At 42.9% G+C, this 26,690-nt stretch overlaps 1 protein-coding gene across 2 annotated transcripts in view; it reads left to right on the top strand.

The window, feature by feature from the left end:
- LOC150091146 (uncharacterized) overlaps window positions 1–26,690 on the top strand; it is a 208,199-nt gene that overhangs the window by 12,945 nt on the left and 168,564 nt on the right. The window contains exon 1 of one of the 2 annotated variants that reach the window (XM_090382214.1): window positions 26,562–26,661. The exons of the other annotated variant lie outside the window; for it this stretch is intronic. Within the exon in view, the coding sequence (XP_090238340.1) occupies window positions 26,600–26,661 (62 nt within the window). The 5' untranslated portion in view covers window positions 26,562–26,599. Of the gene's footprint in view, window positions 1–26,561; window positions 26,662–26,690 lie in introns of those variants that run through there. 2 annotated transcript variants of the gene reach the window in all.

Below are 26,690 nucleotides of genomic sequence, written 5' to 3'. Positions count from 1 at the left end.
TTGCGTGGGTTTCAACTGGGCCCGGGAATTCGCTCCCACGGTCAATATCAGGTCATCAGCGAATGCTTGTGTCCTGACGGGTCCCAGATCCATCACTAAGAACTCATCTAACACCATATTCCACAGGAGTGGTCCCAGCACCGACCCCTGCGGACAGCCTCTGTGTACTTCTCTTGTGACCTTATGGTATTTTACATTGATCTCCACTCTTCTATGTGATAAATAGCTTTCCATGACCTTGAATAGGTTTGTTGGCACCCGTGCCTCCCTCAACCTCGCCAGGACGCTTGGCCACCAAAGTGAGTCAAACGCCCCAGCAAAGTCAACCGAGATGAGAAGCAGGTACTTGTTTCTACATTCTTGTACCGTCCTGAGTAGGTTTCCCAGTGCATCCACTGTCGAGGTCCCTGGCTTGAAGCCATACTGATTCGCGGCATGGAGTCCAGCTTTTCCGTAGTGAGCAATTATTCTTCTGTGAAGTAGTCTTTCGAATACTTTACTTACCACCGAGAGCAGTGCGATGGGTCGATATGCATCTGGGCTTTCTGGGTTTTTTTGGGGTTTTTTTGGAATTAGTTTTAAGTTGGCCGTTTTCCATGCCTTTGGAAAGTGGCCGGCTTCCAGGCATCTGTTGTATAGGGTGAGCAATAGGTACGGTGCGTATTCAACAGTTTTCTTTAAGATTTCAGGCTCAATCATGTCGAGACCTGGGCATTTCTTGCTTCTTACTCGACTAGCTGCCACGCTGAGCTCGTCACTGGTAAAGGGGGGCTCCATTGCCTGATTGGTGTAACTGGCATTGCTCTCGCATATTTCGCTCTGTGCTGTTAGTATCGGCATCGCTGGTTTCTGGTAGATTGCGTCCAGTATATTGTCCATCGACTGCTCCCAGGTCGTGGTAAGGTTTCCCTGCCGGGTCCTGGTGGTGGCATTCACCTCCCCTCTGGGCATTTTGTTGGTGGTTACCTTGTAGACTAGGCCCCAGGGGTTAGTGTTTCCTTCTGTGGATACTAAGAGCTCCCAAGAGCGTCTTTTGCTCTTTTTAATGGCATCAGTATAGCGGTTTCTTATCTCCCTATATTGTTGTCTCAGGACTTCGACTTCGTTTGCAGGCCATGATCTGCGGGCCCTCTGAAAGTCCTTCCTTGCTTTTATCGTTTGCCGCCGGAGCATGGCAATTTCTCGAGTCCACCAGGGTACTGCCCCCAGTTGGGGGTGTTTTTTTCTTATTGCTTGGTTACTGATAGTTGTCATCAGTTCCGTAGTAACTTTCTGCAGGTCGTCCGGGCTGTTCAATGGGTTCAGGGTTAGTGGGTTACTGTTGATCGCTGTGGTCAGTAGTTCTTTGAATAGCGGCCAGTCCGCTTTGGCAACTGCATATCTATGGCATCGTTGGTTGATTGTTGTTGCTCTTGTCATTGTTCTTGTTATTGTGCAAGTTATAACTCGGTGATCCGAGGTGGTCCAGGCTTCCTCCACCCTCCAGTCGGCCACGTGGTTCGCCAGGTTCCTAGTGGCTAAGGATATGTCGATTGTGGCCTCCCAGAGGGTGTTACAGAATGTCGGTAACTGGTGTGGCTGGTTTAGGACCGCTAACTGTGATCCTGACAGGTGATCCTGGGGTAAAGGTCGCGGGTTCGAATTCCGCCTCGGCCTTGGATCACAGTATAATGCAAAAACTTTGGTAGATGCATTATGGCCACAGAAGTCGATGCGCCAACAACTACCAACAACAACAAACTATTAAATTAGAGCCACCCATAACTTCTTATATATGCCCTATATACTGTACGTTATGTCTGTAAATTGCGTGTGTACTCTGGTCGATTTGCCTGTTTTGCTGGACGAAAACAGCCCAGTTTCTGGGGAAAAACGTTGCTATCTACGCCTGAGACAACTAACTCAGCCACGGAGTGAAAAGAGCCCATTAAAGTTCCTCGCGTTTTGGATGGGATTCGAACCCGGGCCTTTTCGACGCTGAGGACGGTGACGATGCCATTGTGCTACCCGCGCAGACTATTTTACTTGACCATCTGCACATGTCTAAGGTCTTTGCACGATGGGTTCCAAGATTGCTGGCGCCTTTGCAGAAGCAATGTCGAATGCAGCGTTCTCGCCAACTGTTGGATTTGTGTAATGCGGATGTTGAGAACTTTCTTGATCGGTTGCTGACAAATGACGAATGCTGGGTGTACCAGTATGATCCGAATTAAAGCGTGAACGCCGATTGAAGTCATCAATGAAGTGAATTCGTGGTTTCAGGCAAAAAGTGAGAACTTCTATGATCAAGGCATTAAACAACTGATCCATACATGGGAGAAATGTGTTACTGTACATGGAGAATACATAGAAAGGATTAAAGTTCCCGTGAAATTACGCCTTTCTAGGGCTATTATTTCTATGTAAGGGTACGAACTTTTTGATGTCCCCCTCGTATCTATGCCTCCTAATGTTCCACGTGTAACAAAAAGCAATAGAGATAAGATTAAAAAAAAAAAAGCAACCTGAAGTACCCAGGGTAACAGAAAAAAATGAACATCGAAGTAAAGAGGCACCAGATTATTCAGTCTTGGAACTTTTTGCCAAGGAAGAAATGGATACGGGCAGCATCCATACTTCCCGAAAATAGACAAATCCAAGCCCTCAGCACTTTGGAAGCTGTTCGACGGATATACAAAGCCCAAATAATAGCCGAATTCATACAATGGAATAGCCATGGATTCCTGAGGAACGTCGATGACATTGAGGCCCTTCTCCATAGGCAGAAGCCAGTGTGCCTTTGTATACAGGAGACATATCTAAAGCGAAATGAAGATCTTACCTTAGGTAGTGCCAGCATAAAACGTAAAGACTGAAGAGGGGTTGGACTTGCTCACGGTGGATCGCCATCATATTGGGCAACCATACCCCTTTTCATGTAATCACTCTTGCAATCGTCAGTTCGCTTCTGTTAACAATTTGCTCCGTATATCTGCCATCTCGGATCGGCATCTCCGAGACAGACCTTGAAGATTCAGAGAAACCAAAAGATCACAGGAGGTCTTGATGATCTCATCGCGCAACTGCCTGTTCGTGTTCTTTATTAGGATATCTTAATTTGACTTGGCGCATTATGGCCTAAGCTGCCTATGCGCCATTAAACACAAAATCGATCAACCAAACAGCCCTCCCCCAAACCGTAGGAAAAGACCAGAGTTCGAATCCCGTCAGTGACGCGATGAATTTTTGTGGGTCTATTTCACAACTTGGCTGAGTTGGCCGGCCTCAGGCAAGGGTAGCATGGTTTTTTCTCTCGGAAACTCGGGTTTTTCTTTTAGCAAACGGCAAATCGACCACAGAACATTCAGTTTACAGACATATTATATACAGCACAATATGACCTATGTTGCTGATGTACCTCGGATTACCCGAGAACAACACTCATTCACCCATGTGTACTGCTGAAATTAATGTGCATTCTCTCCAAACTATGAAGTGCAAAATTTGTTTATTAACATTAAATATGACTGAAGGAGCGCGGCTAAAATATCTATTCCCATTCTAAACAAGCAGAACCAATTATTTTGCATTTTCGAATAAAAAAGTAACAAGCTTATATATGCTCTTCTCCAAATAACAGCAGAAATATGTTAATTGTGATAATTCATCGGATACCACTCAAAATGTCGTAATTAATATTCGAAAATGAATTGCGACATTTTGAGTTTCTTCAGTGTTATTACCGGGGGGTAGGGGAGCAATGTACACAGCTCTTCCTTTCTCCCACTTCAAGACAAGCTCGCATTAAAAATCGTTAGAAAGACGGGCTTAAACGTTCCAAGGACAACGTATTCAGAAGTAATCAATTTCGCCTTGACTTAATTAAGTGGCCTCCTTATACATCAGCGTATTGTGTATTTCATTACTAGCAGCGCTGCTAGTTAGAAAGACATTTCTGAAAATAAATTCAAAGGGTACTTTGGTTACTTGAATTATTCTTTAATATTTTGCAAAGTCTTAGGTTTAATTTTTTTTAGTTTAAAATAGAAGAGGGCAGTTAAATAAATAAATATTTTTTTTTATTATTGGATTTTACCATAATCAAACAACAATGCCTTTGAGATCAAGAAATATATCAGAGGTTTACAATAATAAAGACGTAAATGTGGATGAAAAGGTTGAGGAAGCATGTAGTATTATTACTAGTGGTTGAAAAAGATGCAAGAAAAAATATATACAAATTTGTACAGGAAAAAACTAAGACCCTTCCCATATCACTTATCCATGGCCTCTAATATTTTGCAGCCCCGAGTGCCAAGCGATAGTTCCCAAGAGATCTGTAGTGAGATTTTCTAGTGTTTTTCCTGGGGCGAATACCAGATCTTTCAGAGGCGCACTATAGCCACCGCAGATTCTACGCCATTAAACACACACACACACACACACACACCACACAGTTCTTTCAGTAACCCTTCTCTGCTTGCAACGTTACTGCTACCTCTGCTAGAACGTACTGCTTTCCTGATCGCGCGCTTGGTCACTCGTTGGTACGGCTTCTGCCTCCACGTAGCGGGACCAGTAACTGGAAGAAGAAAGTTCCTCTTCCTGAGCTAAAAGGAGCAACCATGGACTTCAATAATTTTGCACCGTTAGCGCCATCAATCTCAAGGACAGAAATATCGAATAAAAGGTTAGGACACTGTGGCTCTTGAGGCACAGTGTCCTAACCTACTTAACTTTCTGGTGATACACTCTCTGTCCACTCAAACTGTGGGCAAATTATCACCATTTATGTTCCAAAAATATTTGTAATCTATTGCTGGATAGCCAAAAATGGTGAAGCGACTGCAATCTGGAGACCTCGTAATTGAAACAGCCACCTCCAAACATTCTGAGTGGATATTAAAGAAAACGACATTTGGTGGGCTGCCAGTATCTGTTACTCCCCACTTAAATTCATCATCATCATCACAGTGGGACCTACTTGCAGTGTCTGAAAAGGAATTAGTTCAGGAACCTATTAATCAGAAGATAATAAGTACAAAACGAATAATGATTAAAAAAAGATGGAAATATCATTCCAACTCGATCCATCATTTTAACTTTCAGCACTCCTGATTTGTCATCCACAGTAAAAACTGGCTATTTAAACTGCCGTATATTCCGAATCCTCTTCGTCGTTTTAAATGCCAGAAATGTGCCCACTCTCAGCAGGAATTCAGAGGTGACGCCATCTGTCCGATATGTGAATCAAAGGATCATACACAAGCAGATTGCTCAACCTCAACTCCCGTTTGTCCCTATTGCAAAGGAAGCCACCCGCCTTTTCTAAATCATGTGATATATGGAAAACCGGAAAGAAAATAGAACATAAAGTCACATATCCTGAGGCACGCAGACAAATTATGTTGACCATGCCTAGTCTGTCCTATGCGTCTCGCAGCCGAAGCTAACGTTCAACTGCAGCTCAAACAGACGTGTCAATACCACCGAATACCTTTGGCGAACTGAGTTAAAGCCACCTTATAAAACTAGCGAAGCAAGTAACACTCCAATTATCATCCCAGCTGATACTCTAAATGTCACTCTCGCATGACAGTGAAAAATTGGAAACTCGGTTATCTTGCTACTAAAGGCAGCAAGATAACCGAGTCACCGACCAACAGCATGGAAATAGAAGTACACATCGATTATGAGAAACCATACTAGAACTTCATACGAATGACACTATGGATACTGGACGCTCCATCTTCTCAAAAAAGAACGAGATGCCCGGCATACAAAAATCAGTCAGATGAATCAACCTTAGCTAAACCTAAATAATCATACAGTGGAACTGCAGAAGACTAAGCAATCATTCTGATAGCTTAAGGGATTTACTTGCTCAATTCAACCCCATTGAGGAAATCACAGGAAACATTTTTGTCATCCCAAGTTTCGCCGAAATTTTCAAATTATATGATGTACAGACGAGATAGGAACTCAGTCTCCTGCACATGGAGGAGTAGCCATACTTGTTAATTCTAACATACCATCCAGGCCGATCCAATTAAGAACCAATCTAGAAGCTGTGGCTGCTCATGCAGGATAAACTGATAAACCCATCGTCAAATGCGTACCCTTATCATGCCTACCTGGAAACCCTTCTCGTCAACTACTGACGGGGAGCCAAGAATTCGCAATTGACAACAGAAATGTACGTCAAAGATCAGTACCTCCAAATCAAAACAGATGTTCGAGAAGGGCAATGGCGGTATGCACCAGTGAACTTTTCGAAGTCCAAAGCAGTAGAAATGTTAGGAAGACTTCGACTCGATTTGTGCCACCAGCCTAAACATCTCTCTCTCTCTCTCTCTCTCCGTTTACAATTGGTAAGAATTTCCCCCGTATTTTGTTCGCTTTCCAACGATTCATGGACCGCCAGAGTGAATATCATGGAAGCTACATTATTCATACGTAAAGTGAAACTGAATCCTCAGGTCCAACTTTTACACATGAGCATTCCTCCAAGACGTGAGCACCTGCTGCTGGCCTTCCAGATTAGCATCAGTGGGATCCAACGCCCATACCTTTGGTTCCAGGGTTACATCATTGGAATCTGGCATGTGCAGCTGTGTACCGCTAGTGTGGAAACTCAGAAAGGGGGATTCTGGTTATTTAGGAACCCAGCCTCAATACACCACTTTGGCCCTTGCTTCGACAAGACGGTCGGCCCCAGAGCGGCCCGACTGAGATCAATCGGAGGGTGGTTCTTACTGCTAGGGTCAACTGCGTTCCAATAAGTCTCTCTCCCTTTGGCCCTCGGATGGGATCAAGGCTTATTGGAAACGTGGATATGATGCTCCTAAGCGAATTTGGCATCCCATTCATGTACGTAGTACCTGCTAGTTCCCGAGTGGGCGTCCCCTCATAGGGCTTCGTGGTCGGTGAGGTATATTAGGGCAACTGAATTTTTTATTTTACTGCTATGAGTAATTTTAATTCTTCTCTTTCTTCTGGTGCCATAACAAGGCCCTTACCTAATCGAAATGATAACACCGAAAACACCTCCGCAAAAAGAGCCAGAACTGAGGACCCACCACCATCAGTGACATCGATCTTCCTCATTCTCCATTCCACCAGAGAGCAGTCAGTAGGGAAGGTGTCACCCTTCTTTATCCAGAAAGGATTAGAAGGGTTGGCAGGATCACCTAAATCCGTAAAATGGCTGCGTTCTGGCGACCTGGTGGTCGAGGTTCAACACAAGCTGAAAAATACTGAAAGTCACATCGATAGGGGGAATTCCGTAACCCCCCCCTCAAAACTCTGAGCTCGTCTCGAGGTGTCATATCAGAGTGGGATCTTCTTCATGTCTCTGAAGAAGCGGTCTACTCTGAATTGAAAGGCGTGACGGTTGTTATGAGAATATCGATGCGAAAGGACGGGAATGTCGTCCCTACCCGAGTATCATTCTAACATTCAACACTCTAAATTCCATCAAGGCAGGCTCCTTAAACTGTGCAGTGAGGATTTACATTCCAAACCCACTGAGGTGTTTTAGATGTCAAAAATACGGTCACCTATAAACAGATTGTCGTGGCAATCCTACCTGTGCTCGATGTGGTGCGAAAAACCACGAGAGTAAGGAATGTTCAACTTCCAAACCGATCTCTGTAAATTGCCAAGCACCCTGCCTACTCGAGAGCATGCCAGCAATGGAAGGATGAAAAAGAAATCTAAAAACAAAGCTGGATATATCCTATCAGGAGGCCAGAAAACGCATCAAACCAATAAATAGTGGAAAGCCTTCATATGCCCAGAAGGTTTCTGCAAAGTGGACTATCGGTACACAAGCTGAGATGACTATTACCACCAAAAGAGTCATTTAGGCCGATTGCATGCTGTTTATTGCGTTCACAAAAGTCCACCAAAGAACATTTCTATGTCCATACCTTCTAGTGTTCCTCCACTACCAATACCAAGTGATAAAGAGAAGCTACAGATATCGGAAGAGCTACCTGCAGTAAAAGAAACAATGGATGTAGAGTATAAGGAGGTATCGCACGACTCAGTCCTGAAAATCTTTGCAGAAGAAGAACATATGGACACAGGCCAACGTCCTTTCTTTCCAAAGAAAGATAAAGCTAGGACTGAGAAAACCAAGCCCTGAGCCTTTCAGAAGCCACCAGATGTACCCCCCCCCACAAAACTAAATAATGGGTGCATTAAAATCTCTACAATGGAACTGTCGTGGATTCCGTTGAAATAGTAACCACATCAAGGCCCTCCCATCAGCCAACTTGCTTTTGCTTATAGGAGACGAATTTAGAGGCAAATTACTACCTTTACTTACGTAACTTTTCAAGTATACCAAAAGACAGAGTTGAGGATGGATCTGCCCAAGGAGGAGTCATCCTTATGGGTAACCACACCCCATTTCAAGCTACGCGACTTACCACTAACCTAGAGGCTATAGCAGCTCATCTTACAGTAGGGTTCCTCTTAACTGTCTGCTCCATCTATTTGCCACCTGGAAACGAAATCTCCTAGGCAGACCTTGATGATCTCATTAAGCAATTGCCACCCCCTCTTTGTTATTAGGAAATTTTAATGGGTATAATACTCTGTGGGCTAGTTCTGACATCAATAGAAGGGGGCGGATTATCGAGCGGACACTTGATAACAATATTCTGGCACTTCTAAATGTTGGTTCTAACACCCACTTCCACATGTCTACCCGTACCTTTACTGCTCCAGATCTCTATATGCTCCCCTTCACTTCTGCCTCTCTGTACATGGGAAGTGGACGTCAAATTTTATGGTACTGATCACTTACCCGTGTTATCCACCATTTTTAATGGGAGACAATTCCGCCTGTCAAGGATACAACATTGGAAGATCGATCACGCCGATTGGAATGCCTTTAGATATCTAGTATCGTTCAATACCACTACAATTGGCCAGGGGCCAATTAATGAGCCAGTAAAGCACATCATTGAAGTATTGTCCAAGCAGAGGCAGTTGCAAACCCAATGACATTGCCCTGGTTTCCAAGTTTTCCAAAACGATGGTGGAATGGAGAATGCATAGCAGCTAGAAAGGCTCAAAACAAAGCATGGGGAATATTTCGTCCTTACCCCACCAGAGTAGGTGGGATGGCACAACACTGGGCAGTGTAACGCGTAAGTTTTTTCCTGAAGTTGACTCTCTTACGGATAAAAAATCTACAGTCTGGTTTAGCCTCGACTTGTTTACCTCCTATTTGATATCAGGACACGGATCATTAAATAAGAAATTGTTTAAATTTCGCTTGTCTCCTACGGAACTCTGCCATTGTGGCGGTGTGGAAGATTGGCAGCACGTGTTGTACTCTTGTCCCTCATACAATGAATTTCGAGTAATTCTGCCGAATGCAATTCCCAACTTTTCATCAGGATTGGAACCTAATTTTGTATCAAATGCCACGAGTTACCGCGCTCTTCAGGATTTTGCTAAGGCAACCTTCAATAAAAGGCCCGCAATCCTTTCTGCAATGACTACACATGCGAATGTTTCAAATTCAGCTCAAGACTCATCACCTTCACTGCAATGACGTCCATTTTCTCAACAAGATCTACAACTCTGGACTTGTGCTCTGTGTGTGTTGTGTTTTTTTTTTTTTTTTCAACTCTACAAGTGTCCTACAACTATAACTCAATTAGGCGATGAAAATTCCTGTGCTCCTTTGCTCGGATGGCTGTTAACTAATTGTGACTTTGTTATTGGTGATTGACTGTGACTTTGCTACTAATGACTGCAGGACTTACTGGATTTAACCTCAACTGTTTATAAGGTTTGTGCCTGTTTCTGGGATTGTGTAAAGTTTTGTCGGTTGAATGGTACTGTTATCCTTAATTATTTTCTTTGAACTTGTTTTTTTTTTTTTATGTTAATATGCATAAGATTACTTTCATTGTTTACTTTGAAATTATCTGTGTGTACCTCAATCTGTTGAGGTTTTCTTTTGTACAGTATTTAATCTTTGTATAGTTGTATAAGTTAACGAGGCGGAGATGAACTAACGTTCCAGGTGCCGCCCAAGACAAATAAATACATACATACATTACCCCACCAGAGATAACTTAATAGCCTTCAAACGTGCACGTGCCAAAGCATGTAACATCAGATGTCAGAGCCAAAAGGAATCTTGGATCTGATTTGCATCTTCCCTCACACGAGCTGCCAATCCCAAAGCCATATGGGACAAAGTTCGGAAAATTGAGCGCAAAGACAACTCACACCCTTGACACTTTCCAGGATCTTGCACAAGCAAGGTCCTGGAAAGAATGGTCAATGCTTGCCATTTGTGGTATTCAGAAGCTAACGATGTCCTTTCCAAGACATAATGTGCCTTCCGAAGGAACAGGTCAACATCGACCATTTAATCTGATTGGAAACATCTATTCGTGATGCTTTCCTGAAACGCGAGCACAAGGTGTGTGTTTACTTTGATATGGAAAAAGTATATGACATGGCTTGGAGATACGGAATTTTAAAAGACATGTATAACTTTGGTCTTAGTGGACACATCGTCATCTTTATTAAAAACTTCCTTTCAAACCAGTCTTTCCAGGTTAGTGTAGGACCTACCCCCTCTCTGGGACCTTTCCTTTTTTCAAGAAGAGGGAGTTCCACAAGATCAGTTCTAAGTGTTACACTTTTTACTATCAAGGTTAACTCTATTACTGAACAACTTCCTCCAACCGTAAACAGTGCCCTCTTTATAGACGACTTTGGCATCTTTTTACAGTCATGCAATATTATTATTATTATTATTATTAGTAGTAGTAGTAGTAGCTATATGGTGCAAGGAAGCCTGGGGCTTATGCTGCACCAGACAAAAAAAAAAAAAAAAAAATTCCCGAGTTACTCAGAGAGAGAGAGAGAGAGTGTGTCAAAAGTAGAAGGGAATCACCAAGAAAGAGAAGAATGATGATATCCAGCTCAGGACCCTGGGTGTGCCAAGCCCATACTCACCAGATGTGAGCCCCTGAGGTTATGAAGGTCATTGAAAGATAATTGCAGCATTCCATTGACCACATCTTTTGTTGCCAATGGAATCTTCACCCTGAACCAGAACTTAAATTCGGACAAAACATCATTCCAGTAGCTCGAGACAAAATTCTTGGGGCTCATTTTCGATAAGAAGTTACCATTTCTACCATGTATCAGTCAACTGCGGACAAAGTGCACCAGAGAGCTGAACCTCCTACGTGCTATCCCTCCAATAAATGGGGAGCAGACCGCTCTACTTTACTCTGCCTTTATCATGTGCTTGTCCGATCTAAAATTAGACTATGGGTCCCAAGTGTACACATGGGCTAGAAACAGCATACTTAGGTGGTCAGACCCAGTTCGCCACCAAGCCATCCGTATTGCTCCTGGAGCATTCAGAAATTCCCCCGTCCAGAGTGGTTTACTTGCGTCGACGTATAAACGTCGAAGCAGGTGAACCATCACTATTGCTCCGACGAAAACAATTGTCACTAAAATATACTTTTAAACCAGACAACTCTACGTGGACTTCCGTCTTCGAGAAACGATGGGAAACAATTTGTAACACCCGTCAGACTGCCAACCGTGTCCAAAAGCTCCTCCGAGAGCTCAGGATTGGCAATCACAATTTTGCCCAGTGCTCGTAAACCGTCATGCAACTTATTGATTAAAAATTGTGGTAAGGCTAACACCTATTCTCTGTCTACCAACAACTCTATGCTCACACCCAGCCGAATGCTTGACTTCTTGCCTGTCTTCACTGATGGCTTGAAGTCAGAGTTTTCCATTAGATCGGCTACTGTCTTTCCAGATAGTACTATATCTGGGAAGGTTCCCCACGATTGCAGCATATGTATAGCTGAGTTATATTCTATACGATTAGCCTTGGATCACATTAAAACCTACAAGTACCAAAGGTGTATGGTGTATACTGATTCTCTAAGTATACTGCAGGCTTTATCGGGATGAGGCATAATACTCATCCGTTCCTGACTCGGATCCAGCAGACATTACATTGTCTTTCCGAATGTTCATTTCACATTCGTTTCTGCTGGATTCCAAGCCACATTGGTATCAGGAGGAATGAACTGGCAGATGTTGGGACCAGATCACCAGAACCCCACAACACTCATTGCCTGTTTGTCCTCTATACAGACTGCAGGCAGCTGATACACTAAATTACTTTCCCAATGGCAAAAATCATGGCATGGGCAGGTCATAAACAAGCTGCGTCAAATAAAGCCTATAATCCGACACTGGCAGTCTAGTCTCCGTAGCAACCGAGGAGAGGAAGTTGTTCTGGCTCACCTCCGCATAGGACACAGTCATCTTAGACATCCATTTCTGCTGATTGCAGATGACTGTCCAATGTGTGAGAATTGTGACACCGATTTAACCATTCATCATATTTTAACTGAGTATTCACGTTATAAGCATGAATGTGTTTTATATTTTACCGCATTTAGTCATCTGGCTGGGCCTTATACACTCAGTCAGATTTTATATGACAATGACCACATATCTCCTATTTTTAGTTATTTAAAATCAGTTAACCTTTATACTTGTAACTAAAATTTACCATTTTTTTTGTTATATTTTATAAATTTTAATGTCTTCATTATAATTTATACTTTTTACTGTGACATAATGACCTAATTGTTTAGGTCACTGAAATTTTTTTTAGTTTTATGACCTGGTTTTGGTGCATTATAACCTCAGTAGCTAATCCGCCAATAAAACACAAACCAAACATGAGCATTCTAGACAAGAATCCGCTTGTGTACCCTATCAATCACGTAACCGTGATTGATAGGGTACACAAGCGGTTCTTTACTTCTGTTTACTTCTGTTCCCAAAGGAACGGTGGATTCAACATGAGATAATATTTTCTTAGTTCAGATTCCCTCACGTTTCATTGTGGAACTAGTGTCGGGCAAAGCATGCAACGGATCGTACGCTCGGACCCCGTTTATTTTATTTATTTTTCAGTTTATTGTAAGATATAATCGTCCCTTGTACGGCGTGCAAACCAGAGGGGTATATTTACAATGCAGAGGATAAATTTACATAAATATTTACAGTTTAGCAATGAAGGAAATGTATATTAATATAAAAATTTTGTTCTTCCTTTCTGGATGTCTTCGCAGAGGAGTATTCGCAACACTAAAATTTATGAACTTCGTACTGGAATGTTATAATTACAGCATAACTCATAATACTAAAAGACTGTGGCTTCCAGCTAGTAGTGTTGGATACTCGTGTGTCTAAACAAGATTTTTCAATTCCCCTACACTGTCTCCAGAGGCATTTGTATGCAAATATGGAGTGGACACCGTGGATGTTTATTGTCGTTTAATTTCTCCCGCTTCAACCTGTGTTGCTTGCACGTGACAGCCGATGGCATTCATTACCCTTCAATACCTCTACCACTCGACTTCAAGGCGGGACAGTATACAAGATCGTACCTTTCGCTCTTTTCTTCATTAAAAAAAAAATGGATGCAAGATGTGGATAATGGTATGTTTTACCTTGAATAAACAGCTGGTAACATTCTGTATGCTTTTGACTTAATATAGGATGAAAATGGTGTTGACGAGCATGTCACTGCAATGACATGGAAGCGAGCGCCTCGAAATGAAATTTTCCTCACCATTACCAGGAAACATAGTTTATCGATCACAGAACACACGCAATTTACAGACACAAATACGGGTTAATGCAATCAATTACAGATAGTCCTAATATATTCATTTGATTTTTTTTGTACATCGCGTTTGAGAACGTGTTTTCATTGACGAAAGACAGATCTTGACTATGAATACTGAAGAAATGATGCGCCACAAAAAATTATCCCATGGGCGTATGTGCTCGTGATGAAATGCGTACGAGCACCCTTAGTAAACCCGCAATTCTCCTCGTGAACACCGATCCGTCCGAGAAACCAGGCACCTAGGCCGCCGTAGCCTAGTGGTCAGGCGCGCGGGTGCATAAGTACACGTGCCTTGAGTGACCGGGGTTCAAACCCGTGACTGCTGAATACGGTGCTGTTTCTTGTATTCTGTGTATCTTGTAAAACTCCTCTGACCGTCCCGGAGTATAAACAGAAAATTTATTTATTTTTACTGGATTGCTATTTACCTCGCAGAAAAAGAAGCAGAATATTCTGACACTTCTACTTGTCTCCTCCCTAAGATTTTGTTGCGTTTCTTAAAAGACAATGTCGCAAATGGACTCATAACAAGGTTGTAATCCAACAACCCGAATCTATAGCTTGCGGATAACACTCTATTTTTCTTTCTAACTCACAGGTGTCGTGGTCTACCCATGCACTAAATTGTTAATAAATGTTACTGTTTATAGAGCAATGATATTTTTGCAACTTTAGATGTAATCGACCAGTTAAATAAAAGAAATTGAAAAAAGTCTCTTTACTTGCGTGCTTATCCACTGAATCCTCTTTCTCCAGCAACAGGAAGAAGTCAGAATTGGCTGATTCTTCTGTCCTCTTTTGGGGGTCCCCCAGCCACAACCGCCACTGTCGGGGCACCTGGAAGAGGCCTGCTATTCTCCTTCAGCCCCAGAAATGCCTGTAAAGTCTGTAGATAGGCTTTCACCTTGGATTCGGCCGACATGTTGTTATTATTATTATCATCAGTTTATTCAACGAACACACCCCTGTACAGAAATTATCTAGGAGGGTGAAATTATACATACATCCAACTAAACTTATTAGAGTGTAACATAGGATAAAATATCAGCAAATACATAAGATATATAAATATAATATAGAGGAAAAATACATACATACAGAAATCATACATTCATAGAAAAATTACAAAACATTATACATACAAAGAAAAATGACATCATTTACACTATGAATTGGTCCTTATTGTCATTCTCTGAACAAAAGGAATACCCTCAGTCCTATAAGAGTCTTTTTGGAAACAATATATCGTTCATTTAAGATATTTTGAGTTCGGGGGTACTTGAAGTCTTTCTTGAATTACATTCTTCATCGTATTTGTAATTTCGTATACAGATCCGCTGCAATGAGCTTCCTGTAAGTTTTCTCATGGCAGTACCTGTCCGGGTCTATTTTGAGGTTTCTAAAGAGCTCCAAAGTATTGGCAGGAAACATCCGCCTTAATCCGTCCGTGTCATTGAGAGCGCTTCGGAGACATGAGGGTTGTGGAATGTGGAAGCGGGCTCCAGGGGGCCTTACTACAAGATTTTCAATTTGAGGGGCATCTAAACTCCCAGTCAGAAGTTGTGCCAGAGTGCACATGTTTCGTATTGTGATCATCTGAATCCACGGAACTGTGTTTAAGTTTGCGTAAAGTATGGATTTCGAAATTGTGAAGGGCTTCCCGGCAATCCTATTTAACCACCGGAGCAACCAGTATTCCAGGCTGAGAAATTTCCTAATATTTGAAGCAGAGGACCAAATTGTCGAAGCATATAAGGATACAGGAAATACGTGCAAACAATTTATCTGCAAAATTAGAGAAAGCTAGGAAATTTTCTTTGTCATTGACAAAACATGGCAGGTCATCTTCAGTGTACACTTCTTTAAAGCTGTAGATTATTTGTTAAGTCTGTATAGAGATAACAGTTAAATATTAAATGCTCCATGGTCTCAGGAGCACCACACTTACATAATGGAGAGGCAGCCAACCCCAGAGTGAACAGTTTAGGAGTTCAAGCTGCCATGCCCTGTTAGAAGAAAAGATACATTCAGACCTGGGCAAAACCAGGCCAACCGTTGCTTGGCAAATTCTAATACGTTAGGAAGGTAACTAAAAGTAACTCTACTAGCTTTTGCATCGGACCAAGTTAATTGCCAACTATTAACAAACTCTCTTCTAATTCTATAATTATCATCCTTAGTTGGTACGTCTAAATTAATTGAATAGTTGCTCACCCTTTCAGGCAGAGCTTTCCGGCGATAATATTGTAACTAGTGGCACATAACTTCATATTGAATAGGGAGTTTTCCACTCAATACTTGGAGTGCCATTTTCGACACTGTTCTGCAATTTCTTGTGATTGCAAGAAGAAAGAAACGTTGTGCTTGAGTCAAATACTTCAAGACTAAACAGTTATTAACACGATAACCCCATGCACCTGCAGCATAACAAATTATTGGTATAAAAATACACTCGTAGTATAACCTTAAAGTTGCGGGTTTCATTCCCCAGATATTTTTAGTTATTTTAATGATTTTATCAGTTAAGACTTTTTTATTTTGTTCAGCGCATTTTTTGCGTGGGCTACAAAACTAAATCTATCGTCCATCGTTATGCCAAGATATTTATACGTTCTTACAATTTTAATGGATTGATTATTAATTTTTACACTGGAGGTCTATTCAGGTTAAAATAACATTTCAAAAACATTTGTTTAGTTTTGTCAATAGAAATCTGTAGTTTGTGCACACTACACCAACCATCAAGGTCCCCCAAGGTTTCGTTCGCACGTTCTTCAAGTTCCCTACGAGACTCTCCAAAAACCAATACGGTCAAGTCGTCTGTATATGCCGCCTTCAAAATTTTGTCGCGCTATACCCCGAGCCACCCATCAAGAACCACATTCCAGCAGACCGGTCCTAGGACTGATCCCTGAGGGCAACCCAGAGTAACAGCTCGAGTAAGCGAACAGACTCCAGAATACACCACAAGGCTACGACCATGGAAATAATCAGAAACTAGACGATAAAGGTCACCATGTGGCACACAACAAGGAAATGCCGACCGGGCTATCCAGGTGGGTAAAGTACCTGCCTGGCAACCCAAAGGTCGCGGGTTCGAATCCCGCCTCGGGCTTGGATCAGAGTAAAATGCAAAAACTTTGGGAGGTGCATTGTGGCCACAGAAGCCGATGCGCCAACAACTAACAAAAAAACAAGGAAATAGAGAGGCACCGATATAACGCGGGCGCCACGTACCTATCTGGCTCTTGCCTGGGGAAGTGTAGTGTACAGTGAATGTAACTTTGGACAGTGATCGTGTCCCAGCTAATTTCTATCAAACTGAGTGAAATTCCAACCGATAACAATGATTTTTTGTTTCTTCCCCCCCCCTCTTCTACCATAAACTGACCATGTAGAGACTTCCGTTCCGATGATTTTTCCAACAAAATAACGCTACCAACGTCTTCACCGATATAAAATACCCAACAGGAATTTAACCCCGTTCTTCTAGAGGTATTTCGACATCTGGCTGCTCCCCCCCCTGCCCAAAGTGACTGTGGGGGATGGCCCAAAACCCTTATAGTGCAGTGCACCAGCAAATCATCCCACGGACTTGTGTGACACCTCTTTCTATTCAGACTCTCATCCCCTTCAAGAAGGGAGCGCTGTCTACCCGATAATCCGGATACTTGTTAATCCGAAATGTACAAGCCAACCCAGGACCAACAACAGGAAGGCTCCAGCTGGCAACCTGAGATCCTTCATCTGGATTCCGACAATGAGCGAACACCAATAAATTGTCAGGGAGACCCGAAGATCCGAGGCCGCCCCCCTTGCCAAAAAGAAAAACCGAAATCAAGCTGGTCAAAGGTCTGACTGGGAAACCAGAAGCCAGAGTGAGCTGAAGGAACCACACACTGGCCCCCAGCAAACTGCCAAAGAAGAAGATACAAAGCCAAGAGAAACCCTACCTGAACCCCATCCTCCCGGAAAGGGAGCCAATGGACCAGGCTCGCGTCCTCCGAACAACCTTAGAAGTCCTATTCAAAGAGAACAGCAATCGAGTGTCAGCGGGCCTCAGAGGCTAAATAGTTACTTTATGGACCAAACTGGAGTCCATTCTGTACAAAACACATCTGGAATCTGAGAAGGCCCAACCACACTAGAGGTCTACACCAAAGGGGAGCAAAAAACATGCAACAGCGCGCTTCTTCTACGCAGATGCGCTGAGGATTTCACCGGCAAGAGAAACCCAACTGACAACATAGGTACAGCCGAAAAGAACATTACTCCCAACACCAAATATAGTGATCCTCAGGCCACAGAATGCAGAGGAAATCTCCACAAGCGACGAACTAAAAAAAGAAAATAATCAACTACTTGAAGGAAGACCTCGAACAAACTAAGATCAGGGGAATACACAAGATGAGAATCGTCGGGGTAGTGATAGAAATGGAGACCAAGCAGGAAATGCAAGGGATCCTCGAAAACCCCAAGATAGATGCCCTGGGGCTGACGGCCCAACGGCCGAAGAAAAAGGGACCATCTATAATCATCTATGATATGAGTCCAGGAATTAAGGCCGCCCAGCTAGCAGTGAACTTTACTGCAGAAATCTGCAGCGAAAAATACCACTTAAAGAACCGCATGAAGTAGTAACACCAAAATACCATTTAAAAGCGAGGGAACGCACAAACAGAAGTTGGATCGTGGAACTTGCCCGGAGGCATTGCAAGCACTAAAGTATCAGACCAGGATCTTCATTGAATAGGGAAGCTACCGCTTCCATGAGCGGGTAGTCATGCCGAAATTCTTCTGATGCTGCAGGTTAGGCCATACCACTCACACTTGTGCGCAGAAAACCCCAACACGTGGCCACTGTTCGAAAAAAAGACACGAATTCAATGCCTGCCCACACAAAGACAGGGAAGCCAATGTGTAAACTATTCACAGCTTTCAAAATAATGAAACTTGACCATAACCACTGTACCAGGGATCCACAAAGTCCAATTTACCTGAAAGCCAAGAGCACACACCAAAGCAGGATTGATTATGGGAACTAAAATCAAAAAATAATAAAATCAAAAAAACGTTATTCCAAACTAACGCCCAGAAAACCAAATCAGGTGCTGACCAGATTTGGGTTAAAGCAGAAGAGGAAAACGTGGATATAATAATACTCCAAGAACCGTACGCACACGCGATACAAAAGTAACCCAATTATGTACAGCATGTGCCCATCTAATCATAGCACTAGGGTCCTTCGTAGGCCGGGGCCCTGTACTGTAGGCCGGGGCCCTGTACTGTAGGCCGGGTCAAGAGATAGAAATAGTAATTAACTACCTGCGTCACCTTCAGGATACCCTTCCAAATCAAAAAATTATAATAGGCGCAGACGTAAACTGTCGCTCCCCAATGTGGTACAGCACTACACCTGACAGACGAGGAACCAAAAACGGGCAAGTACTTGAGGATTACCTCTCAGGATCCCAACTCACAGTACTAAACCCACCGCACCAGCTGCCGGCCTTCAGCAACACCATCTGGGAGGCCACAATACATATTTCTCTAGCCAGTAGGAACCTGGCTGGCTACGTGACTGGAGGTTGAAGAAGCTTTGACCACCTTGGATCACCGAGTCATAACTTATAGAATAGCAAGAGCGCCGCCACAAGCAATATCAACAAACAAACTGCAAAACAGATATGCAGTCACCAAAGCTGACTGGCCCCTGTACAAGGACCTGTTGACTAAGGCAATTGGAAACAACCCACATATCTTAAATCCTCAGAGCGACCCGAATGACCTACAGAAGGGAACCACAGATATAATAACAAGTATTAATGACCAAACAATCACAAGGAAAAACCCTCAATTCGGTGCGGTTCTTTGGTGGACCCAAGAAATAACCACCACTGCGACAACAAACAAACATTAGAAGGAAAGAATTCCAGAGGGCTGGCAGATTATGGCTTGCCAACGAGGTTGAAGTCCTCAGGCAACGATATAGAGAAACCAGAAATCGTTACACGGACGCCATCAAGAAGAGCAAGAAGCGGTCGTGGGAACTCCTCGTTTCTACCAAAGGAACACTGACCCCTGGGGCGTAGTATATAAAGTAACTACTGGCAGGTTACCCAGAGGAGAGGTAACCACCACCACCACTAGGACTCTGCAAGGGAACCTTACCACCACCTGGGAGCAGTCAATGAATAATATATTGGACGCAATCTATCGGGAACCAGTAACTCCAATCCAACAAGAGCAACAAATATGGGAGAACAACGCCAGCTACTCCAACCCCGCAAACGGAACCCCCGTTCACTCAAGAAGAACTCAGCGAAGCCGCCACCCGGATTCGGAACAGAAAATGCCCAGGGACAGACATGATGGAACTAGAAACGCTAAAGAAAGCAGTATAATGCGCACCGCAGCTACTATTCAACCTCTACAACCGATGCCTAGAGACAGGAAAATTCCCAGACGCATGGAAAACGGCCAACTTAAAACTGATCATTTAAAAATCCAACAAAAAATCCTGAATACCCGGAATCTTACAGACCCATCGCGCTGCTCCCAGTGGCTAGTAAGCTATTTGAAATATTGCTGCACCGAAGGCTGCTTAACCACTATGAAGCTGCTGGCCTAGTGGCTGCGAACCAGTACGGCTTTAAGCCTGGAACCTCAACGGTTGACGCATTGGGTAATCTACTCAGGACGGCACAGGACTGTAGCAAGAAATACCTGCTAGTCATCTCCATTGACTTCGCCGGGACGTTCGACTCATTTGGTGGCCGAGTGTCCTGGCCAGGCTGAGGGAGGCTGCAAAAAAAGTTATGGAAAGTTACTTATCACATAGAAAAGTGGAAATTAACGTCCGGTATCAAAAAATTTCAGGGTTCATACACAGGGTCGGTGCTTGGGCCACTCCTGTGGAATATAGTCCTCGACGAGTTCGTGGGGATGGACTTGGGACCCGTCGGTGCTTAGGCCTTTGCGGATGACGTCATCATGACCATAAAAGCCGACTCCGGGGCTGATTTAGAGACCTAGGCAAACAGGGCACTACAGCAACTTCAACAATAGGCTAACAGAAACCAACTAAACATATCACCTACAAAGACAGCATTGATCTTACTTAAAGGCACCCTCAACTTGCAGCGACCGCCGCAAATCAAAATAGACGGCGTTACCATCAAGCTACTGAACCAGCTCAAATACTTAGGCACCGTCCTTGACAACAACCTCTCATTCCAAGAACATCTAAAATATGTAAGAAAAAAAATCAGAGATTACTCCGCATTGATGGCTAGAGTCACTAGAAAAGATTAGGATCTCAAAAAAAGAGCCTTGACCCTTTACTATAAGACGACATTTTTACCGGCAGTCACGTATGCATTCGCAATATGGTTCCCGAAAACAACGTTGGCAGTAAGCAAAAGAATCCTGGACATGATACAACGGACAATTTTTTTAACAACAACGCGTGCCTGTAGCACAGTTAGCACTCCTGCGCTCCAGCTAATCGTTGGGGCGCCCCCCCCCCTGGATCTGGCAGTCGCCAGAACCGGGCTACTACACCTGCTATCTAAAGGAGTGGCCGCTACACATCTCAACTATACAACTGATCCAGCGGGTGATCATAAAACTGAGAAATCACAACTGCAGACCCACCTCTTGCAAATATGGCAGAGGAGATGGACTGAAACCACAAAAGGGGAAATCACCCGTAAATACCTACCCAACCTGGAGAAAATCTATCCCCAAACAGCCAGCCTGATTCTTCCCGGGACTGCACATGGCAACTTTATTAACCGGTCACGAATCATACAATGAGAAACTATTTAGCTTTGGCCTCACGGAGGACCCCAACTGACCATGTATGGAGGCCGAAAGTTGGAATCACCTAGTATACGACTGTCCACATTATGAGGACCTCAGAGGTATCCTCATCACGAGGATTAGATACCTTCGAAAAGGAATGGAACGCCGCTTCTTGGACACCGAAGAGGAGTACAGAGCGCACTCCCAGTTTTCGCTGGACCTCTTTGCCAGAAGAAAGACGCTCAATGCCATTTACCGGAATTGACTTTGAATCACAAAATGGAGACATCCAGGAATACACGGACGGGGCTAGCCCCATGAATGTCAAGCTATGCTGTGAATCTCGGAGAAGACAGCGCTGCCTGATGCCATATGGCGATCTGTAGAGGGCCCCTTCACTTTAAACCCCTATCCCTGGCGAGGGAGGAGGGGACGGTCTCTTCCGTCTCCTCGCCCCTCCCGCTTTCCTTCCTGGTGGGGCATGGGCTTGCTCCACTGAAAATCGGGGCCGTCTCCTCTATCGACTTCACCTCTGTCTTTCTCCCCCCAGTCTTCAGTCTCCCCCTCTCTATCTGTACGTAAGCGTATGACCTGCACGTCAAATTTTAGCATTTCCAAATTACTGCTCACCCAAAATTCGGACTACCTAAGGCCTAGCGATATCTCCCTCATGCGTCCTATCGTTCTGAAATGTATATATGTACGCATATACATGGATTTTATTTATTTCTTTATTTTTATTATTATTATTTTGTTTTATTATATTTTTTTTTTTAGGTCCAAGCCACTGAAATATCAGGAAACTAGGTGGCAGGACCTTTTTTTTTTTTTTTTTTTTATTTATTAACACACAACTGTATATACATTCTCAAGATATCTTAATCAATTTATATACAATATTAATCAATTTATATACAATATTTATATACAGATTTTATATACAAGCTCTTATATATACTGTAGTCTTTCTGTACATTGATTGTGTGTGTCCTGATATGAAGGGTGGCTCCTAGACACAAGCCCATCTCCACCTTTTACTCCTGAGAAAGCTCAGAACGTCTGCAAAACAGGCCTGAAAAAAAAGAGCATTATGTCAGGCCATTTCGCCACCAGGGATTAACTAACACCTGGATCCACAATTCTCTATGTGTGCTGTAATGCACAAATCCTGCACCTACCGGAAGTAGTGCTATACTGGTAGGTGCAGGTGGCAGGACCTGCCAGAGTAAATATCTAAGACTACTGGGTATGGTCTGCCTCCACGGGGCGAGGTGTGGGCAACGTTGGGCCACAGTAGGGGCCCAGCGGCCAAATGACCAGAGGAACAACGGTACACGACACTGTACTTTACATGGGGGAAACCCCTGGTGCCGTTTGACCCCAAACACACACACACACACACACACACACACACACACACACACACACACACACACACACACACACACACACACTTTACCTATATACTTTTAATTCTCTGGCCTTCCCACTGAACTGGTACACCCACAATAAAAGCAACGCGGACATGGGGAAAACCCCTGGTGCCGTTTGACACAAAATACACCTTACACCCTATCATCCTGTTCATAGGAAATGGCCATCACGAGAGCACATCTCATACACAAAATAGTATTCCCTGTTTGATCAAATTGGCGAGATGAACAGCTTCACTTTCCATGGAATTATCTTGCAACAAAGCTTCCATTTTAGCACTGGGTCGTGCACCAGAAACACTAAGACTTGTCAGTGGTTTGAAAGTTCAGGCGGAAGACAGTTATGCTACTGTTGTTACTGGTGAGTTAGATGGACATTTTCAATTACATCTAGCGGAATGCGAGTCTCCATTGCAAAGGATACAATATGTTGACGAATTCATTTGAATAAAAAAAAAGATGTATTCCGTTTGATGCAAGATTCCATAATGAACGAGTTACACTCTGTTCATGAAAGTTTGCTTCAGCGTTGTCGTTTCGGAACTACTGACGTGAGTTTTAAGGAAGCCTATGAACATTTGGTTCGTTATCTAATTCCACATAACATAACGGACTTTATGGCTAGATGTACGCAAAACCAGAGAGAACCCCTGTTAAACCCTTATAATATCCTTCAAGCAGCATTAGTTATGGTTTCTGAACTTGGAAGCTGCTATGCTGCTCGCTATGCCCCCATTTTTCCATATCATTAAGAGAAAAGAATAAAACTGTACCTTTTTGTTCATTAAAAAGGATGGAATTTTCATTTGATGTTTGTATTTTTTTCTTAGATAGTACAGAATTAAAATTCACTATACTCTAATTAAATAAAAGTTTACACATCTACTTGCCAGATTAGAACTACACACCTACCAGAAAAAAATCACTATACTTTAATTACAAGTTGAAAACAAGCAAGATCTACCTGGAAATAATATTTCTTCAGATCTACTTGGTGTCTACTTTTTAAAAAATTGTCTACACTAATTAAAAACATAATATACCTCGAGTCTAGATAAAAGTTTCACTTTACTCTAATTAAACAGTTCTTAAGACCAAAGATCTACATGGTGTTCACTACACTCTAATTAAAACATGATCTACCTGGAGTCTATAATAAAAAAAAAAAAGTTAACAAATACATTGAGTGATCACTGAATTATGACCACCCCTATGAAAACTAAATGCGACCCGTTGACATGTGAGGTACGAGAGTGCGCAGTTATTCGACCTATGTAGCATAGATAATGTGTCAGTGATTCAGTAGGTAGTAAAATTAAGAGCGTGATGGGTAAAAGGAAGGATTTATCGGACTTTGATAAAGGACAGATTGTGGGTGCTCGACGAGCTGGTGCCTCGATTTCCCAAACGGCTGAACTGGTGGGGTGTTCTAGAACCGCCGTAGTTAGTGTACCAGGACTGGCGTCAAAATGTTCAAACAACGACCCAACAGCAAAGGTTGATGTGAGAGGTGAGCGCCAGGTCCGACGACTCGTACAGGCGAACAGGCGCAGCACTGTTGAAGAGTTGATTACCCAATTACACAACATGGGCCAACCCGGAACAATATCTGGAATGACTATGCGTCGCGTGGTCATGCCAGCCACAATGAAAAACCGGAAACGATTTGGCCAATACTGCAGCTAAATCAGCAAACTGACGTATAATCTTGGCCTATCAGTAATGTGATATATTCGCAGTGACAAGATTCGTGACACGGGCAATGATCATGTGTCAGCAGTTTTTGTTTTTTTACATGCTATTAATATGTATACACTTATAAACAATTTGTTTTGAATCATTTACGGAATTTTATTTATTGATATGTGTGTGCATATATATACAGGATGTCTCAAAAATATTAGTACAAACGTTTAGGGGTGGTAGGTAACATCTAAAGGAATGTGAATCACATAGGAACCCATAACCGGAAACGTCACCGTAAGTCGGTACACGGCGCTATTCATCAGTTCACGAGAGGAAAAATTTCTGGTTTACTCATTCAAGCAGTAGTCCCCGCACGAAGAGCATGCATCGATATACGAACTGTGAGCTGGCAGACATGCACCTAGTGTATGGATTAGCAGAGGCCCCACACGGTGTGCGCCCCCATGCGGCACAACATCGCTTCGCAATAAATGTGTGGGCAGGTATGGTCGGTGACTGCTTAGTCGGCCCATACCTGTTACCATCCCGCATGAACTCCGCTAAATATCGGATCTTTCTTGAACAAGTTCTACCAGGGTTACTTGACGATGTTCCAGCAAATTTGAGACGCAACATTTGGTTTCAACATGACGGGGCGCCTGCCCATTATGGAAGGTTTGTTCGTGACCATTTTAACAGGCGTTTTGGGCGTCAATGGATTGGCCGTGGTGGACCCGTTGTCTGGCCCCCACGCTCACCTGATTTATCGAGCCTTGATTTCTTTCTGTGTGGGGGGGGGCCTCAAATCTATCGTGTATGAATCGCCTTTGGAGACGGAAATGGATCTCGTGGCGAGAGTCGTCTGCACTGCTGCTACTGTCAAAGAAACTCCAGGTGTGTTCGATCGTGTTCGCCAATCCATGCTGCGTCGGTGTCACGCATGCATCGCGTCTCATGGTGGAACCTTCGAGCATCTGTTGTAACATCATGAAATGCATCCATCTCGTACTCCATCGTTAATATTATGTCAAATAAATGTTTGCCACTAATTACTGTCTTGTGTCATTTCTGCTTCTTGTTGTGCCTCTGCTACTACTTTCCCGTGACGTTTCCGGTTATGGGTTCCTATGCGATTCACATTCCTTTAGATGTTACCTCCTCCCCTAAACGTTTGTACCAATATTTTTGAGACACCCTGTACATATATATACCTGACTTATTAATCTTTCATTAACTGAAACTATTTCATCAACTGAAAACCTTTTTCATCCACTGTAACTTTTTAATTAATATATATATATAACCTCTCGACGAGGTAAACTATTTAAAGTTTATCAAAATATCCATCTTTTTAAACTTTAACTGTGACGTGGCGCACTATAATCCTAGTTGTTTTTGTGGCTTAAAAAACTAAACCAAACGTTTAATAAATAAATTTAAATTATAATAAGTGTAAAAATTTTATTGCGTATAATAGCGTTTTGGTACATGTTTTCGTATATTTTTCTGCATATTTGCGTGCATATTTTGCCTCTTTTATAGTGTACTTATCCGATATCTACTTATGACGAAACAACAACGTACCAGTATTTTGTGCTTATTCACTCTTCTGGCTCCAGTGACATTGCTAGTTTCACTTCCGTCATCAGGTACGACTAGGGATAAACATTCACTTGACCAAGGAGAGGCATTAATCCCTTCCGAACGTTAAGGTTTGATGAAAATTTTGACTTAATGAGAAAATGGATAACCTATTAAGCTCTGTATACTTCGAAGCAAAACAAATTAACCGACTTTTTTATTCTCTTGGTGTATAGTGAAGTTCTGTAGTTACATTTCGAATTGCATGCACGCCCACCTTCTGTTTAATGAATTGAAATAAGTGAGAGCGACATATCGCAGTTTACGTTTTAGATAATTTCATATCTGTGATGAGAAAAATTTGTTTAAGGAATGCTCGCCATATTTAGATATGTCGCGCACATTGGACAAAAGTAATTCAAGCCAAGTTAGACGTGAAGGCGTACCGTCAAGGTAAGACAAAATAATGTCGAAATTTCCCA

This window comes from Mastigoproctus giganteus, chromosome 1 (assembly GCF_048544385.1).
Source record: "Mastigoproctus giganteus isolate SK-2022 chromosome 1, ASM4854438v1, whole genome shotgun sequence".
NCBI classification, from domain to species: domain Eukaryota; kingdom Metazoa; phylum Arthropoda; class Arachnida; order Uropygi; family Thelyphonidae; genus Mastigoproctus; species Mastigoproctus giganteus.
The sequence above is the reverse complement of the archived record's forward strand: the minus strand, read 5'-3'. Positions and strand labels throughout refer to the sequence as shown.